The 18,274-nt window shown below is 50.7% G+C and overlaps 9 protein-coding genes across 9 annotated transcripts; 6 read left to right on the top strand and 3 right to left on the bottom strand.

Moving 5' to 3' along the window:
- Positions 1-246: 246 nt before the first annotated feature.
- NCS54_01396700 (Hypothetical protein) lies at positions 247-1,390 on the top strand (the record flags this gene model as incomplete). The annotated part of the gene is made up of 5 exons (XM_053159133.1): positions 247-663; positions 719-803; positions 862-952; positions 1,002-1,243; positions 1,299-1,390. 5 exons carry the CDS (start codon positions 247-249, stop codon positions 1,388-1,390), a joined length of 927 nt encoding a protein of 308 aa, XP_053015108.1.
- Positions 1,391-2,019: 629 nt separating this feature from the next.
- On the top strand, positions 2,020-2,494 carry NCS54_01396600 (Hypothetical protein; the record flags this gene model as incomplete). The annotated part of the gene is made up of 2 exons (XM_053159132.1): positions 2,020-2,069; positions 2,131-2,494. The coding sequence occupies 2 exons, from the start codon at positions 2,020-2,022 to the stop codon at positions 2,492-2,494; spliced, it is 414 nt and encodes a 137-aa protein (XP_053015107.1).
- Positions 2,495-2,833: 339 nt separating this feature from the next.
- Positions 2,834-4,653, bottom strand: NCS54_01396500 (Hypothetical protein; the record flags this gene model as incomplete). The annotated part of the gene is made up of 2 exons (XM_053159131.1): positions 4,559-4,653; positions 2,834-4,505 (listed from the first exon to the last, which is right to left on the bottom strand). The coding sequence occupies exons 1-2, from the start codon at positions 4,621-4,623 to the stop codon at positions 2,834-2,836; spliced, it is 1,737 nt and encodes a 578-aa protein (XP_053015106.1). The 5' UTR covers positions 4,624-4,653.
- A 1,041-nt stretch (positions 4,654-5,694) lies between these two features.
- On the top strand, positions 5,695-6,594 carry NCS54_01396400 (Aldo-ket-red domain-containing protein; the record flags this gene model as incomplete). Its single annotated transcript, XM_053159130.1, has 1 exon — positions 5,695-6,594. The coding sequence occupies one exon, from the start codon at positions 5,695-5,697 to the stop codon at positions 6,592-6,594; it is 900 nt and encodes a 299-aa protein (XP_053015105.1).
- Positions 6,595-6,699: 105 nt separating this feature from the next.
- Positions 6,700-9,910, bottom strand: NCS54_01396300 (Hypothetical protein; the record flags this gene model as incomplete). The annotated part of the gene is made up of 6 exons (XM_053159129.1): positions 6,700-6,958; positions 7,012-8,009; positions 8,066-8,718; positions 8,792-9,289; positions 9,337-9,532; positions 9,593-9,910. The coding sequence occupies 6 exons, from the start codon at positions 9,908-9,910 to the stop codon at positions 6,700-6,702; spliced, it is 2,922 nt and encodes a 973-aa protein (XP_053015104.1).
- A 1,366-nt stretch (positions 9,911-11,276) lies between these two features.
- NCS54_01396200 (Hypothetical protein) lies at positions 11,277-12,104 on the top strand (the record flags this gene model as incomplete). The annotated part of the gene is made up of 3 exons (XM_053159128.1): positions 11,277-11,285; positions 11,447-11,855; positions 11,908-12,104. The coding sequence occupies 3 exons, from the start codon at positions 11,277-11,279 to the stop codon at positions 12,102-12,104; spliced, it is 615 nt and encodes a 204-aa protein (XP_053015103.1).
- A 608-nt stretch (positions 12,105-12,712) lies between these two features.
- NCS54_01396100 (FAD-binding-2 domain-containing protein) lies at positions 12,713-14,407 on the bottom strand (the record flags this gene model as incomplete). Its single annotated transcript, XM_053159127.1, has 1 exon — positions 12,713-14,407. One exon carries the CDS (start codon positions 14,405-14,407, stop codon positions 12,713-12,715), a length of 1,695 nt encoding a protein of 564 aa, XP_053015102.1.
- Positions 14,408-15,622: 1,215 nt separating this feature from the next.
- On the top strand, positions 15,623-16,740 carry NCS54_01396000 (Epimerase domain-containing protein; the record flags this gene model as incomplete). The annotated part of the gene is made up of 2 exons (XM_053159126.1): positions 15,623-16,352; positions 16,424-16,740. The coding sequence occupies 2 exons, from the start codon at positions 15,623-15,625 to the stop codon at positions 16,738-16,740; spliced, it is 1,047 nt and encodes a 348-aa protein (XP_053015101.1).
- An 846-nt stretch (positions 16,741-17,586) lies between these two features.
- Positions 17,587-18,219, top strand: NCS54_01395900 (Hypothetical protein; the record flags this gene model as incomplete). Its single annotated transcript, XM_053159125.1, has 3 exons — positions 17,587-17,620; positions 17,672-17,982; positions 18,034-18,219. 3 exons carry the CDS (start codon positions 17,587-17,589, stop codon positions 18,217-18,219), a joined length of 531 nt encoding a protein of 176 aa, XP_053015100.1.
- Positions 18,220-18,274: the final 55 nt, after the last annotated feature.

The following is an 18,274-nucleotide window of genomic DNA, read 5'->3' as shown; positions in this document are numbered from 1 at the left end:
GCCTGGAAAACAGAATTTGCCATGTTAGCCTTAATAAGCGATCAGCTCAAGTGCATAGGTAAATGGGGCCTTCACCTCTAAGACCTTCAAATGAACTGATGTTCAGCTTAGTAAGAATTCTCTCGGCCTACATAAAGAACATCGACTTTACCTCTTTCAAGATGCCGATTCTACATCAGATAAGTCATCATTTTGTACTACTTGATTTCTCGGTCTCTCAGTTAGATCCAGCTTGTCCTATCAATCATGGCATCCATGATGTCGTGGTTCACATCTTGGCTTGGACAAGGCAGTCAGGCTTCAGCGGACACGCTGGAACTGGCTGCTTTGCCGAAGCGTGAGGTGAGCCTCGAGTTCTTGGACGACTTGGACCCCAAGTACAAGACGGAGAAGCCATACTACTCCAACGTCCCTTTCACCAAGACGGACGCCCCAAGCACCAATGTCGTCTCCAAAAAGTCTCGTGTCACCCTCCATGATATTAGAGGCAACGAGAGCCTTTTCAGTCTTGACATTCACGGATTCGAGTTAATCAAGCATCCGTCGGACTTTGACCAGTGGCAAAATGGCCACAAGGTGGTCCAAGAAGTTTACCCCCGGATCATAAACCTTCTGAAGACACAGCTTGGAGAGGACGTGAGGGTTATTGTGTTTGATCATACGGTCGGTGTCATGCCCCAACATAGGTACTTGAGTTATCATACTTATCTGTTCCCAGCTCCGTAGAAGCAGAGATGCTAACGGAAGTACATCCGTCTCTCTAGGGGATAACTTTGCTCCCCCGAGCCGCGTGGCCCATGTTGGTACGTAAAACTCACCATGAACGACGTTTCCGAGGGAAAGCTGACAAGTGCTGCTCAGACCAGACGTACGGGGCAACTGTCGGGCAGATCAGGCTCGACTTCAAAGATGAGGCTGAAGAGATCCTCAAGGGCCGCTTTCGCATCATCAAGTGAGTTCTGTCCGCCTTCAAATTCTCCAGTTATTGACAAGCCTCGTAGTGTGTGGCATCCAATTCGAGGTCCAGTGAAGCAACATCCATTTGTTCTCTGCGACTACAGAACGGCGAAGTCCGACTTCGTCCCTTGCGACCTGATCTATCCGCACACCATCACCGAGATCATGGTGTTTAGAAACTCGGCTTCCCAGAAGTGGTACTTCATCGATAAGCAAGTCCCGGGTGAGGCCTGGATCTTCAAGATCATTGACTCGCAGAGCCTCACCGACTCCAACGTGGCAGGATGTGAGTACTCACACACCGAACGCTTCCATCTGGATGGGCTGATAATGACGTTTAGTCTCTGCTCATACATCCTTCTTTGACGAGAATGAGGCACTCGCGGGGTGTGTGAGGGAGAGCGTGGAATTTCGTGTCTACGTCTTCGGATGAGCTGTTATCTCGTTGGGCTCGGCTGTGCCGTACCCGGACGAGCGGATGCGAAGAATCAGGCTCTGAGTGCAGGGATGCAAGATGTGTGGGAGAAAGACTGACCGGTGTGGCGAGCGTGCATAGATAGGTAAGACAAGGCAATAATTACACTAAATACAGCTAATCACAGCCCATATTTTAAGTTTCGGGCATTGTGACGGGGCCAACGTGCAATGCAAGATGCTCCTCACATGTGTCTGAGCGTAGCAACCTTCAGGTACAATTCAGGTCAGGTGGCCACTGCCATGAAAAAAACGATGAGAGAGGAAAGGCATTCTACCCCCCTTTGCAAGGCCTTTAACTGGATCGTTTTCAATGAGGCTCAGTGTGGATCAGTGAGGCCACGGGCCCGAGAAACGTCAAGGTAGCATTGTGCCAATAGAATTGATACCTCTGGATTAGATGGGAAGAAGTGGTGTTGGCACGATGCCTCCGAGTAACGAGACCCTTGAAATGCTTTCAAACATAAAAGAGGTTTAAGGAAGAACGGCCCCAAACCCTGTTCTAGTCATTGCCCATATTCCTACTGATTATTCAAACATTGATGAATTGAAAGCTGCCAGTTGAGATCGATACAACCTGACTGCAAAATGTTTTCCGTGTACTTGCTCTTTGTGAGTTTGGCTGTCGTTGCCCTCAGGTTAGTCTTTTTGCATACTACACAACGCACCGTGTTTCGTGTGCTCACTGATACGAGATAGCACCCTCGTCATTGGATTCGGACGCAAAGGTGGTGAAAGCCCCCGCGAGACTGGACTTGTCACTATCCCAGAAAAACCGCAGGCTGACGTCCCGACCGTTACTGATCCACCCAAGGTGCAGCCGTGGAAGGACTGGCTTCAGACTGAGATGGCGGCATCAAACGACCCGTCTCGGCCATGGCTAGATTGGAAGCCCAACATGAGTGACCCGAGTGATAAACCGTGGCTTCACTGGAACAAGAGGAAGATGGAACAAGGTCGTTCAGGAGCTTACGGGGACCCCGATTTCAGACGAGAACCAGGGTCGGGGCCTACGAAGGAAATGATGGGCACTTATCCCGTCATCAATCCCGCTCGTGTCTGAAAGCTTTGAACGGAGAAGTGGAGGAATGTAGACGGTTGTCCTCGGTGATGTTTGACTGGCTCGTTGTTTCACCTGAACGATGGAAGAAGGAATACATGGTGTAGCTAAGTTAAGGCCAACAAACACTCTCATTGGCGTCGAAATTCGCATAGTAAAAAATGATTCAGAAGAAGCTACTTAATAACCATCGAAGCTGGTCCTCGCAAATGCCTATCTCCCCATAAATCAGAATGATGGACTGAGTTGAGCAACTGAGCTGCAAAATTACATGACCATAATGCGAAATGCGCTGCGCTGAAGAATTAGACGGACCGCTGCCTGGCGTAATATCCCATAAGATCATTTCCGTAGAAACGTCTGAGAGTCAAGTCGCTTATCAGTGTCGAGCCTCCATTTGACTTTGCAAAACCGGTCGTTTTCAAAGAGATCAAAGTCGATGATCCAAGATTCCCAGCTCAGCAGATACATGGAATAGCCCTTTTCGATGCAATCATCTCGGCTTTCACCCAGAAAAGTCCATGAGTCTGTATGGTAGTGGTACAGCTCAAACACCTGGCTGTTGAGGCCATTGATACACAAACGAAGTGGGTACTCTGGATCTCCAGAAAGAGAGACTCTCAGGGTCATAGCTAGGCCTTCGTTTGCATATTCGCCAACATAAGCAGTCAAAGACTTGTGACAGGTGTTGAGAATTCGATGGGCGGTCCACTCCCTTTCGATGGTACTCCATCGACCCTTGGCCTTGGAAACGAGGTTCTCAGCCACCTCAACGAAATTAACAGCGGGTCTCATGTCAAAGAGGGCCTGCGCCAGGAGCTGCGCGACGACATTGGTTGGATCTCCGTTGATCTGGAAAGAGTTGGTGAGGACGACAATAGCACAGTCGTCTTCTGGAAATGTCCAGTACGCAGAAAGAAAACCACCCAGTTCTCCGGTATGACCAATCACTAGCCGGTCTCCACAGCCCTTACCAATGGAGTAGTCACGGCTATTGACGTCAGGGTTTGTGACAACGTTCATCTCTGTGGTTGGGAGATGTAAGTTGAATAACCCAAGCGCGTACTGCTGCTTCTTGTCTCCAGCAAGCGGAAAATGTGGTGTCTGTGCGGTAGCTAGGGCTAACATGAGCTGCTTGTCGTTGTGCCGCTGCTTCTTCCACCACGTTCCAAGCTGAGAGAACAGACGAGCAGGGCTGATGAAACATCCAGGATCTCGACTTGGTTTGTACTGAGCGTGACGGTGAGACGGGTTCGCAGTCCTCCAGGCTTGCATGAGTTTGCTGGACCATAGTAAGAGGTCATCAACACAAGACCGGATGGCTCCTGAACTGTCAAATGCTACTCCGTCATCTAGACTAGGAAGATCGACGGCCATGGGGTCTTTGTCGTCAAATACTAGGTAGGGCAAGGCGTGATTTTTATCGACAGACGCACTGGTGAAGGTTCTGTTCATGCCGATTTTCTCCAAAATCTCCTTCTGAATGAAGTCCCCATAGGAAAGATTGGACTCCTGAACGACGAGAGTCCCAGCAAGAGCGAAGAGCCAGTTGTTGTACATCCACTCTGACTTGAACTCAGCGGCTCGTGGCAGGTGGTTGAAGATGCGCACAATATCCTCATGCTTGGCAAAGACTTCGCCATGCCTACCCAAGACCTCGAACGGCATAGTGGAGAGGCCTGCGCAGTGGGAGAGCATGTCCCGGACGGTCATCTTCTTGGCCACTACTGGGTTCTCCACCGTCTTGAGCTCTGGGATCTTGGATGATACGGGAGCGCTCAGATTAATGGCCCCTTGTTCCGCAAGAAGGCTCAGGGCGGTTCCGGTGAAGCCTTTGGTGCAAGAACCGATAGAGTAGACCGTTTTTGAATCGGGCTTTAGTCCAGTCTCGAGGTTCGCATGACCAAAGCCCTTTCCCCATAGTTTCGATCCTTTATAATAGACACCGACTGACAGGGAAGGGGCTTTGAACAGATCCAAAATGTCCTCTATCTGGCTGATGACACCCTCCAGCCTAGACGAGGAGTTGTTAGATCAAACTAGCAGTCCGTGTAAATAAAAACTAACCGTTTCAAGGCAGCCGCACGGTCACCGCCCGGCTCATGAGATATTCGCTTGCTGAACTTGCCCATCGTGATGGATTGATCAGTGGTCAAGTCAGGCCGAACTCGACACTGAGAGATTTGGGGGAACCAAACATCCAGGGGGTTCTGGGGGGCCCTGCAGTATCCAACAGCAGTTTGACTACAGCCGGATCTCACCGAACCAAGTACACCATGCTGGTCGCCCTTGGAAGGGGGTGTGATTGTGTGGTAATCTTTGGAGGATTCATCCAGTCATCCTGCCCTAATAGGTTGCACATTGATACAACATCCCACCACATTTGCCTTGAGCGAAAGAAGTGAGGAGAATATCGGCTGGTTGCCTGACCACGCTACCACACCACATACTGGAAACAAACAAGCAAACATGTGTGACCAACGCCTCGGGTGATCAGGCGAGGGCCTCGGATGCCTACCTACCATTCAGTGTACCCACACTTGTACAGAACGGAAAAGAAATCAACACGAGACATGAATGCCTAGGGTGCGCCATGTCTTTGATGCCGCTGGCGTGGGTGTGGGTGCGGGGGTAAAAAGCAGACCTACCTTTGTCAGACGCAGGTAGGTGCAGTTACGGTAGCACTTTAGGGGCGCTCCGGCGAAAAATGCAATGTTATAAAACCCTGCACACCTAGCTTATGCATCGCCGTGAGTTTTGGAAGGCGCCCTTGACACCAGCCTATCAGAAGCGCTTTCCACTTCCGGGCCGGAGTACAGTGATGGATATTGTGAGTGTGAAGATACAAGTTGGCCTCATTGCGGGCCTCAAAATATGCCTCAGGAGTGTTACTGGTGGCGTTAAGTCACCACTATAATATCGGATTATTGGTCGACTATCTCAGTTACTCGGAGTTGTCACCTGTAGCCAGCCAGCTCACAAGGCTTTTCATTTCGGGACCCAAGACTTTCTACCGGAGATGCCGAATTAGCCCCCCTGCCCGATAGCTGTCCCGTCCGCCCACCCACTCACTGCCATTCGACCGTCTCTCGGGAGGATTCGTTATTATGGATGGTAAGCACAGCCCACTATGAGCCCGCTGTTGAACATATCTGCTGTTCATTGCTCATGGCTTCCAGCTTCTTCATTTCCAGCCACTGGCCATGATCGAAAATTCCCAGCACTCTCAAGCACCAGTCCCATCTTTCCTCTATGGAACTGCGGAGAAGACAGATGAATCACTGATCCTCGCTGCTCTGAGCGCCGGCTACCGAGCTCTGGACTGTGCATGCCAGCCTGGCCTTTACCACGAACAGGTTGTTGGTCAAGCAGTCGCCACAGCACTCTCACCCACGTCCCAGGGAGGGCTGGGCTTGCGCCGTGGACAGCTCTTCATCCAAACAAAGTTTACCACACCTGCCGGCCATCAGCCAGGGCTGGCGCCCTACCTGGAAGGAGATGCCCCAGAGGTAAAGGTGAAAAAGAGCCTTGAAATGAGCATGAGCAAGCTGCAAGTCGATTACATTGACTCCCTCCTCCTCCATGGGCCGATGCCGACATTGGAAGAGACACTCGAGATTTGGGCTGGAATGGAATCTGTCTTTGGCAGCAAAGTCCGCCAACTTGGAATTTCCAATGTCTCCCTGGAGCAACTCGAGGCGATTTACGATCGTGCAACTATTAAGCCCTCAATGGTGCAAAATAGGTTCTGGCGATATAACCACTTCGACTCCGCAGTGAGATCGTTCTGCGCAGAAGAGAAGATTAATTACCAGGCGTTTTGGGTGCTAACAGGAAATCCTCAGCTGCTGGATTGCAGCCTCGTCGGTTGGTTCGCTGAAAAGGTTGGGGCCTCAAGGGAGGATGGGCTCTTCAACCTCGTTCTATCGCTCGGGCAAGATGGGTCCCAAGTATCAGTCTTGAATGGTACAACCAATCCGGCAAGAATGCGTCGTAGCCTCGAGATTATGGAGAAGGTGGGAGATCTTCCAGATGTTTTGAGACAGGGCTTCAAGGATGAACTGGATGAACTGGCCAACGCAGTGGGACAGGGCACAGCGTGACGGAGAAAGTAAACATGAATCTGTCTGGACTATCTAAGGTAGTGAGTGCATACTTGGTGAAACATGCATAAAAAGGGCCGAGGAGGAGGGGGAAAGATAAGTTCATCAATCATCCGAGACAAGTTTTTCATACCCTTCAAGTGCTTCCTCAGGATCCAACGAAATCTGCCTCCCTGTGATTCTTCTGTACAGCTCCGAGGCTCTGTGCTGCACCTCGTCCGAATCGCGTTCCTTGCCGAGCTTGGCGTAGGTTCGACCAAGCCAGTGGAGAGAGCACGCAAGCTTGTTCTGAAAGACAAACTCATCGCCAGACGCAGTCTTGTGCTTTTTGACAAAGATCTTCTCAGCATCTTTGAACAAGATCCTAGCCGCGAGGTTAGTTTGTGGAGAGACCTCAAGGGGGTGGCAGTGACTCACGCAGCCTCCTCGAATCTTCCAGCTCTGTATTTGAAGGTGCCGAATCTCAGACATGTCGTTCCAGTGTCCAGTGAGTCATTCATCACCTCCTTGAGCGCTTGGAGCGACTCTCTGAAATGCCTTTCAGCGTCTTTCGCGTGGCCCAGACTCGCCTCGGCTTCGGCTAGCGAGCAAAGCCAAACTGCCTGTCGCGCTCTCATTTCTTCGTTCTCCTTGTAAATGCTCATTTCTTTGTTACATTCACCAAAGAGCCTCACCGCCTCCTCTATGTCCCCTTGCAGGCGGCGGAGTTTTCCCATATTAAATAGAGAAATGGCCAGCAAGAAGCCAGCACAAGGACCTCGCCGTCTTTCTTTGATCTCGATAGCTTTTTGGTGCAATTGAGCAGCCTTTTCAAAATGTCCAACCTGTTTCGCAGCAATGCCCAGGTTACTGAAGGCGTTGGCCAGCTGGATGTCAATGTGTAGTGGCGGCTCGGTGAGTTTGTAGTCGATCCGCAAGTTCTCTTGGCGGATTTTGAGGGCGAGCTCGAGCGACTCAACGGCTTCTTCCCTTCTATTTTCCGACCGGAGGCAGATGCAACCAAGCAGAGTATACGGCTGTGCCCGCAGGCACTCATGGGGCTCCAGAACTCTCTCCGCAATCTCAATTGATGCACGCGCGAGGCGCTCCGCATCCCCAAACAGCCCTCTTGCCCACAGGTAAACCCCGCAGTCGCAAAAAAGCTCTGTCAGTAGCGTGAGAGTTTTCTCATTGGCTTCCCCCTTGACTCTAGTCTCTACATCGTAGAGGCCCAGGAGATGGAGAACGTGGGCGGTGTACAGCTGACAGGCCGACCAGTTTGGGATTGGCTTGCCCAGAGGGGATTGCCGGGGGTAAGCATGATACAAGACCTGGACTGCCCCAAATAATGCTGTTTGGATCTTTCCAGAATCCCCGTCGAGGAGTTCATGGAGAGCACTCTGTTGAACTTGTCGGTGAATAGATAGTGAGAGCTCCTGTAGCACGGCGTGAGTTATTTACGAAAGGGTGCCCCTGCAAGTTTTAGACACACCTTGCTATCATACTTCATTAGAAACTGTTGAGTGAGACTTGATCTTGCCGCATTGTATCTGAATCTGTTGTGCGACTTATCTAAGACCTGCAGGGCTGGGGGCGAGGTCATTCCTGATGGCGTCTGCGGGATTTGGAACAGTTGGTTCGGCATTCCATCCGGGTGGAGGAACACAGCAATCCTTAGTAGAGTTTGAGCATCCGCTGAGAGCTTCTCAAAGGACAGCCGCCAGACCGTTTTTAACGTCTGCTGGTACTGTTGATGATCCAAACTCTTGGCGCTCCCCAACAGCGTGCGGACGTACTCTCGGTTTTTGTAATCACCCAGGAACTCGTTGACGGTGACATGGTTGGTTCGAAGGTATCCCGCCATTTGTGCCAACGCCAGGGGTAACCCACATAGCTGGTTCGCCATTTCTTCAACAAGACTGCGGTCTTGAGCATCACTGACTGTGTCTTCAAGAAGAAGTTGAATCATTGAAGCACCTTGCTCGTTAGTGAGTGAGCCCACCTCACAGGCGTCACCCACCAGAGTGGTGCCAAGTATCCGTTGCCGGCTGGTTATGAGGATAGACCCTCTGGTCGAGTTTGGCCAATACTCCAATAGCAGCTTTTCATCCTCAACGTTGTCGAAGATGATAAGCCACTTATACTCTACTTGTTTGTTAGCCTTGAGTATCCTAGACATGTTCTGGAAGAAAAGTCAGACCGCAATCTCTGAGCCAACTTATGACGTTTGTCCCAATGGTACTTGCATCTCCGCTGCTTGGAAGGTTGAGAGCGGTTGCAGCTTGGAGAAAATGGTGTGCAATCCGCTGTTCAGTGTCAGCAACAGCCCAAATAATTATGTCGTAATCGTGCCAGTGGTCGTAAGCAAAGTTAGCGGCCAGCTGCGTCTTTCCTGAGCCTCCAAGTCCGTGAAGGAGAAACGACTTTAGCCCAGCTGATGGTAACTCGGTAGGAAGAAGATGGGCCTCAATCTGTGTCGTTACGATGGGTCTTGGAAAGAACAGGCGGTTTTTGGCCGGGGACATGATGTAGCATGGGATTCTTGGGCCCTTAGACCTCACTGCTTGGGTCAATTCGTGTGTCTCTTTGGCATGTTGCAACCCGACCTCATCCACGAAGTTTTTTCCCGCATCTTCGATCTTTATCTTCAGCTGCCGAAATTTGAGATCAACAGGATCCCAGTTCAACCGAACAAAGTTGACTAGAGTTGAGATCACTAGAGTCAGTCACCGGCGGGAGGAGGGTTGGTATAGAATACCTTACAGATTGAACGTCGACGCAATACCTTGGCGGTGGCAGCGCAAAACTCGACACAGGAAGCACAAACATCTACCAGAGAGGCCGTTACTCTCTCCGTTGCGTACATGTCGCTGTAGATTCGAAACCTGGCAAGCATCTTGGACAATGTGGTTATGCACTTCAGAAGAGTGTCGATAAGATCAACAAAGCGAGCAGCGTTCTAAGCATCAAATTCTTCAGCCACTGGGTCAATTTTCATGTATCTGTAACCGGAACTTGCCTTGAGAACGATTATGAAACCGCCCCAGATAATCTGGGCTATCAGATCCAAACCTTGCACCATTACGGTAATGCCCCTGACAAAGTTGTCAATGGCGTATAAGGGCTGCTCGAACTTGTCGAGTATTGCACCTAGATTTCTAGCCTCAAATACTTCTCTTACTGTGGCCATCATGGCTTCACAATCTGAGACATCGTAGTTCTGAGACTGTCGTAGATACTCAGGGTCGGCGATGCATCGGAGCTGTTGAAGTAAAAGGTCACCCTTACTAAGGTTGCACGGCAGCCTTGCAATGCTGCCCTCCACGTCTTGTGTCATGGTGCTCTCGGTTGACCCCGTTTCTAAGGGGGCCTCAGAGGATACTTGACCAAGTTTGGATGGCAGTGAACTGGGGGTGTCCTTTGTTACCCCAACATGTCAAGCATGATGGGGAGGTTTTCATACTTTCTTTGGATCGAGATTATCGAAGCTTTTGAGAAGCTAACAATGAGCCACCGCAATCCAACCGGTCTCCCAAATAAGCTCTGCTGGCATGGAAATAACAGCGGCACTGAAAATTGGGCGTCACTACCGCCCCTCTAAGCCTCTATGTCGGGCCTCAATGCCGAACCCATGGTGAGGCAACATGATGGCCTCGGAGAGAATTCTGATCATCTACCACTCACCAGCCTTGCAACGGAAATGGCGTGGGCACCATTTCGATGCACCCCCTCCACTTATTACGCCGTAGCCGAGGGTAATGCTGACCAAACTGCAGTGGTACTTGGACTGTTAGGCTATAGGCTGGCGAATGTGCAGACGTCAAGCTGTCAAACTGTCAGACGACATATATACACAGTAAGTGGTATGCAACCGTGACGAAAGTAGCATGGAGGTGTGTGGGTACATGGAAATGAGGCTCAAGCGATGGTGGTACGTTTGGTTGTCTAACAGAAAGCAATACCACCCTCGGTGAGTCCGTTGGACTGCTGTTGGGTCACATCAAGTCGCCCGGCAGGTTAGCAGTGTTGTATTCCCCTTCATCGACCTGGTTTCGTGCAGACCGAGTGACGCACAGCAGCGAGCCGGGCCATTCTTTTGGGGGGCCTCAAGAAAAGGGCAAGCATGGGCAATCCAGATTTCACGATCCTGAGCGGTGCAAATTACATTTTTACAGCACGGGGCTTTAGCATTCTTACGTTGAAAATAAGATGTACCGCTCTGCTACCCAATACTCCCGTATGCTCGAACAAGGGGAACCACGACCACCCACTATACCTTGTAGAACATTGCTCTACCACTGTAGTAATTGGCTGTTTTGTACGTCCTTTTTCTTGCCTAAGGTGGCCTGCCTGCCCAACTTGGTCAACTAGAAACTCATGCAATACGTCCCTATTTCCATTACCTCCTCCTATGTGCAATACGTAGTGGTATGCGAACGCCCTGTCCTCAACACTGAAGACATGCGTCCAAAAGCTCTTTAGCGTTAATATGGATTCATATGGTTTTAGCGGTGAAGTAAGTGCATTTCGAAATGTGAAATTATATGATTGGCAGATCAGCCTCTCTTGACGTCCATCAGCACCGCCAGCCTTAGTGTTTGGATGCTTACAGCATATCAATCACTTTTTCTGGGCCCAAATGACCGCTCATCTAACCCCTTGGACATAATGTTTCTACCCCGGAAAACCTCAATCTTAGTTTGATGCACGAAGTTCGTCATGCTGTCCGTTAACTCCGCCAGCCCGCGCGTTCCGCGGGTGGCTTTGGACCAGCCAGACCGCCATGCGGAACTCCAGGTGTTGAAATACGCAGACTGGTCTGGGAACAATTCATGCTGGCAGAATTGAGATCTCCGTTATCCGATTTCTTTAGTTCGTTCCGTTCTTCTACTCTCAAGCACCCCACACCATGGCAGCCCACTATGCAAACGACCACCTCAACCCCAACGGGCCTAACGATGCTCGTCCCACGGCCCTCAAGATCATCCGAGATGAAGGTCCCGATAGGAAACTCACTGAAAAAGTCCTCTTAATCACCGGTTGCACATCGGGCGTTGGTGTCGAAATCGCTAGGGCGATCCACGCCACAGGCGCCGATGTATACATCACAGGTAGGCAGGCCGACAGGGGAAAGGAGATTACCAATAGAATCCTAGCAGATGGAAAGCCAAAGAAGGTCGTTTACTTGGACATGTCTCTTGACTCAATTGCAAGTGTCAAGAAGGCGGCGGCCAACTTCTTGGAGCTCTCCAAGACTCTCAATGTCCTTATCTGCAACGCTGGTACGCTCATCCATATAAACCTATGCAACATTTAACTTAGAAACATTTACAGGCATTGCCCTTGCGCCCCAAGGAACCACAAGGGATGGCCATGAGACACACTTTGGCGTCAACTATGTCGCCCACTTTGCCTTGTTCCATGAACTACGCGACACCCTTCTGGCATCGGCAACTCCTGAGTTCTCATCACGAGTAGTGACTACGTCATCCATGGTTCACGCAATGAGCACCTTTTTGCTCGATGACTAAGACTTTGAACGCACCCCCTATGAGCCTTATGTAGCTTATGGCTCTTCCAAGACGGCCACCCTCTGGATGGCAAATGAGATTGAGAGGCGCTACGGCTCCAAGGGCCTCCATGCAACCTCGGTGCATCCCGGAGCGGTCTTGACATAGAAGATCAGCGCTCAAATGGGAGGATCTGAGGGAACGATGCAGAATCCTGCCATTGGCCTATATATGAAGAGCATAGCGCAAGGTGCTGCAACCAAAGTTTGGGCGGCTGTTGGTAAGGAGTGGGAGAAGAGAGGCGGCCGTTACCTTGCAGAGGTATCCGAAGCCGGCCCGCTGAGAGGATCAGAGACCGATATCATCAGGCTTGTCTACGCGCCTCACGCATATGATGAGGATGGGGAGAAGCGGCTGTGGAAGATAGGGCTTGAACTCATTAGAGCACAGGACGACGCTTGATATGGTCATTTCTGGGCCAAGTGATTGGTCTCGAGCGAGGGGCCCCTAAATTTCCTTTCTTGGGTACCTAAGGCCTCTCGTCGATCCGTTATATGACTGCCTATATGTGTTGGTGTAGACTTTTTGTATATAGAACTGAGAATTCCTTTAGTCATGCTTCCCCATGCTCAAGATCTTCCGATAGCATGACGACCAGCTCTTCTTCCCGAAAAGACACCACCTGCGAGAGACAAGCCGCTGATATACCCATCCGAGCAGACACCAACAGCTGTTCGTCCAGCTGCGTAGAGACCGCCAATCTTGCCACCTTTATCATTCAAGACAAGCCCCGTCTCTCCATCAACCCTCAATCCACCAAGGGTAAGACCAAGAACCATCTGAACCCCCATATTCGGCGTGGCTGAGATGTCGATACCGTAGAAAGGCGGCGTCAACAGAGGTGAGCGGATATCTGGCATTTTGTTCATCGGGTCCCTCTCTGCGCGTTCGATGGCCCTGTTATATTCTTCCACGGTTCTCGCCAAACCTTTCTCAGAGATGTTAAACTTGCGTGCCAGATCTTGAACCGAGTTGGCTCGCTTGTAGCCCCAGTAGAGCCAGTGTAGTCGTTGCAGTCTCACGAAGGACGCCGTCTGCTCCCGGATCTGCTTTCTGGCCTTGGCCCACTGGGCAGAGTCTAAGATAAGGAAGCCCCGGGACTCATGGTTGAGGATCATTTTCTTGGTTAGTAGAGCGCCATAGACGTCCTCGGCTCCGATTCGTTGCCCCTCCTGCGAAACGACTACGCCCTCGAGGAGAGCTGTTGGCGGATAGAGGAAGCGCCACGCTGACATACGATTCATGTGAGATACCGAGCCGCCGGCCACTATACCGAGCTTAATTCCGGCTCCGTCATCAGCCGGCGTGCCCAGAGGAGCAACGCCTGAGAACTCCGGCAAGTACATTTGCCGCATCTCAGGATTGAATGTGAAACCGCCAGCTGCAAGGACCACTGAGGGTGCCTCGATAGACTCGATCCGCGATTCCCTCTCAAAGATAGCATTCGCTCGCTTGTGAAGCATGGCTGCCAGTGGAGGAACAGTGAGCTGGTACTGAAGCGCCCTCTGGGTCAGCTTCTTGTGCTTCTGAAGCCTCGAATTATGTCTTATCGTTCGACACTTGACCCCGCGGACAGAGCCATTTCCGTTCAATAAGACCTCTTCAACCTTGGTAGCAGGTAAGAGGCGGATACCCAACCGTTTCGCAGAGTCGAGCAGCGCTTGGGCGAGGCCACTGCCAGAAAAGCCCGGGTGAACCATGCGATGTCCCCGCGGTATTGGCGTTGCCTTTTCGTTGAACGGATATGCTTTCTCCGAGCCTGAATAGTACAGGTAGTGCTTGTTGGTCGGATAACTCGTCTTGTAAGGGCACATGGAGGCCTCGAACCGCGCCCCATGCTTTTCTAGCCACTCGAGGTTCTCGACACTCTGATCGCAGAACCGCCTCAAAGTTGCTTCGTCGACGGCGCTTCCAACCTCCTGTCGCAAATACGCCAACATGTTCTCCGGCGTGTCCTCGAAGCCGGCCTCTTTCTGCTGCCGTGTTCCGCCGCCGGCGTAAACGACGCCTCCTGAGAGCGCTGAAGTGCCGCCTCCATGGAACCGCTCGATGACGAGCACTGATGCACCCTTCTCAACTGCTGTTATGGCTGCTGAGAGCCCGGCTATACCGCTGCCTACCACTATCAGATCTGGCTTCTTATCAGAGGTCGATGTGGTGAGGTGGCGTGGCTGAAATGTTGTGACACAAGTGATCGGCCATCGTAGCCGCGCAGTGCTATTCAGGGAGGGCGCATAGGGCTTCAGGGAGATTAGTGCCCTCATAGTCCACGATTGAGAACTAATTCTTGGTGCCTTGATTCTAATGCTCTGGCTTCAGGAGTTGGTATCGGAAAGTTATCGCAGATGCTGTGTGAGAATGAGGCATCAAGGGGACTCGAGGCCACCCACATCCAATGTCCGAGAGGAAGCCACATTTATGTATTCCCGCGTTATTTCTAGTTAAATAAACTCTTGGTACTTCAGTCTCGCCTACATTTATAGTGCGCGCCTCCCGCGGTACTTCAATTCCCACTACTTGATTGCCTAGGCTCTCTCCTGTTAACCCCGCGCGTTCCGCGCACAACACCTTTTGCTCGCGCCTTACCGGACATATAGACAAGGCCCCGCGTATTTCCAGTAGGGCACTATCTGGATTGTCTTCTGTAAGCTGTTGATAAATTCTCTTTCCTGAGCGCGTCTCCACACAAGTCTCACGTCAAGAAAGCCCATCAACCAAATAGCTACGAGATACCCTCCTATAAAGCTAAGATGCATCATAGGTCACGCATAATTTAGCTATATCGTATCTTGAAATACATTATTTCTTTATTAATCTTCACTTGTCCCCTATTACTCGTCTAATTCTAGTAGCACGGTATCTGGAATAGCAATCTGCCTACATCTTCAAGACCGAGGAAATGTCTACTTCCCATCACACATCGGTCCCTTTACTACAATGTTAAGAGAGGTGGTATTATTTTGACCGTAAGAGTATAGTATGTTCCCATCTCTCTCCTTCCATACCAATAGATCCTTGCGCAGATCTGACTCCCACCTTTCGCGGAGTTCCATAAAAGCAGCCTCACATCTCAGCACCACCCTAGTCGGCTCAGCTCCGTCAGCACTATTCCCAACTTGGTATTTGCTCAAATTTAAAAACGTCCAATGATTGGCTAGGCTCATGTGAGACGAGAAAGTATGATCGCCACCTGATGAGCATCAAGGCTGTTGTGGTTGGTAACGGAATCAAAGGAGAGGCACAATCCGCTATCCAAAATGGGAAGTTGCTCGTCTTTTGAAGCCGCATTCTCATTGGTTAGGGGTTGATCGTCACGGCCAAATGGCTTACAGCATCTCTCATTCTCGTGCGTCACCGTGAAGAAATGCTATCGTGGGTCCAAGTATAAAGAGACAGCTATAGACCCTTTCAAACTCAGACTACTCATTAACAGTAAACACCTCATTCCACATCTCCTCCTCCCTCGAAAACATTTCATCATGACCAACAACGTCACCGCCATCCCCCAAGGCTCATGGGTTCTCGTAACCGCTGCCAACGGCCACACCGGTAGTCACATCGTGATAGAGCTCCTGAAGCGTGGATTCAAGGTCCGTGGAACTGTCCGCAACCTAGAATCTTCGCAATGGCTTCTGGACGATGAATTCGTTGCGCCACATGCCAAGCGAGGCGACCTCGAGCTCGTTGTTGCCGATACCAGTGTCCCCAACGCGTTTGACCATGTCGTCAAAGGCGTGTCAGCTGTGATTCACGTCGCCATCATCAGCGACTTGGTGGCGGACCCCAACATCGCCATCCCTGCAACCGTCGAGGCTGCACTTACGGTCTGTCGCTCTGCAGCCCGCGAGCCATCAGTCAACCGTTTCATCTTTACATCTACCTTTTGGGCTGCCACATTCCCGGCCCCGGGCATTTCTGACACAATCACCAATCTCGACACCTGGAATGAGCTTGCACTTAAAGCTGCCTGGGCTCCTCCGCCTTATGAAGCTGACCGGATTATTCCCGTCTATTGCGCCTCCAAGGTTGAGGCTGAGAAGGCAGTGTGGAAGTTTGTCAAGGATGAGAAACTTCCCTGGGTTGTCAACTCAGTCAGTCCTTGTGTGATTCTGGGAGACATCAGAGTCGACAAGCATCTTCGTTCTGTGCCGCCGCAGCTTTTTGAGCAGCTGTACTTGGGCAACACCGCAGCCTTGCAGACACCTGCACGTAAGTTTTCCAAAGTTGCCCCTCTAATTGAGAAAGAGAAATCGCTAACTAGTATCGTTTCCGGGAAATAGTGTACTACTCGCACGTCACCGACGTTGCAGTCCTTCACGTCGCCGCTGCCCTAGACCCAGACGTCAAAGGCCAGCGGATCCAAGTACTCGCGGGATCGTTCAACTGGGACAACTGTCTTGACATCCTGCGCAAAGCCTACCCGGACCATAAGTTTGTTGACAACTTCCAACCCGAGAATCCTAGCTTGAACTACAAGGTCGATAATGACATTGCCCTTGGTTTGGTCAAGAAATGGGCAGGGCGCGACTGGATCAGCTTAGAGACGTGTGTGAAGGAGACGGTACAGGGCATCATCGACCTCAAGCTAAAGAAGTGATAGAAGAGCTGTTCTGATTGAATGGTAGTAAATAGTAGTTACAACTAAAAACTTCTATACCAAGTACAGAGCACTAGACATTCCAGTACCTTGATAAAACGCTCTTGCGTGTTTCTTAGCCCTTGGGCTTACCTCGTTACCTCCTGTGACTCTCATCGCGCCACTCATTGGCTCGGATCGTGAGCTGACTCAGATCTACTTTAGCTTCATATTACTTCAACGACCTCATTTCAAATCTCTCCCTTCTCCCTATTTAATCAACTGTCTGCAAATCCGGTGTCTAAGCCCTCTTTCATTCACCTAACACGTGTTTCTTGACACTATCTATCCACGAAGATGCAAGCCGAGCGGGCCGGGCCGTTGATGAGTGGGCAAACAGTCGTGTTACAGAAGCGAGGCCGCGGCAGACGACCCAAGGGCCATGTCCCAAGCAGACAAGAACAGCCGCATACCAGCATGATTCAATTCATCAACACCATCCCAGGCAATGGGCTTGGCGACACAAGCAACATCAGACTCATCAGATCTCATGCAGCCAAGCATTCACGTGCCCTTCAACGCGAAACGGAGCAGCGCCAGCGTTCGACGCAAAAAATCGCTTTTGAAGAGGATACAATATCAGACGAGGTTCAAAATGAAAAAGAGGTGGAGGATGAATATGTTTCTTTGAATGGTAATCAAGAAGAAACGTCACAATTCGCTATCGGTCTCAGAACCAGGCATCGCAGACTTGCTCCAAGGCCACAAACGACGGCATTACAGAGAAGAACCAGAAGTCGTTCTCCGAGCCCGATTCAGCTGGTTGGAGGTGCTCGCAAGGATGCATACCAAACATTCGCCAGATCAATGTCAGAAGACGAGCACTACCTGTTTGACTTCTGTGAGTTTAGCCGTGCTTCGAACACCTCCAAGACTCAAGCTTACCCATCAGACCTTAATTATGTCATTGAATACGGCTACAAGGCATGTTATCACAAAGAAGACGAAAAGGTCTTCCAAGCGTCGATGAGAAACGTCTGGGTTCCATGGGCCATGGGCCAACCAAGCTTGATGGCTGCAATATTCCACGTAGCATGCCGCAATTATGCCGCCACAACGAACAACAGCAACTCGAAGAGGTACGCGGTGAAGAAACTCCAATATCGTCTCACGTGCTTGGAGATGGCAAAAGATGCAATTGCCTCTCAGGCAGTGGCTAGTGATACGACCATTGCGCTGGCTTTGCTGATGGCGTCCGAATCTGTACGTGCCCTTGTCCCTGTTGTTGAAGGCTTGTCTAATCCCAGACTACAGCACTTTGAAGGAGATATGGATGCCTTCTTCGCCCATGGTATAGGCATCATTAAGATGGTTACAGCACGAGGTGGACTTGAGACACTTGGTCTGTCTGGGTTCCTCACAAAAAGTGTCGGGTGGTCGATATACAGCCCGAGCAATTACTTGGTGTCTGGTCCTGGTGAACTGAGGGTTGAAGGATAGTTCTAGTTTGACAGAAAGAAGAAAGACATAATTTCCATTCAACATTGATAATACA

This window comes from Fusarium falciforme, chromosome 12 (genome assembly GCF_026873545.1).
Source record: "Fusarium falciforme chromosome 12, complete sequence".
Classification (NCBI taxonomy): domain Eukaryota; kingdom Fungi; phylum Ascomycota; class Sordariomycetes; order Hypocreales; family Nectriaceae; genus Fusarium; species Fusarium falciforme.
Note: the sequence above shows the minus strand (reverse complement) of the source record. Positions and strands in the feature narration are given on the sequence as shown.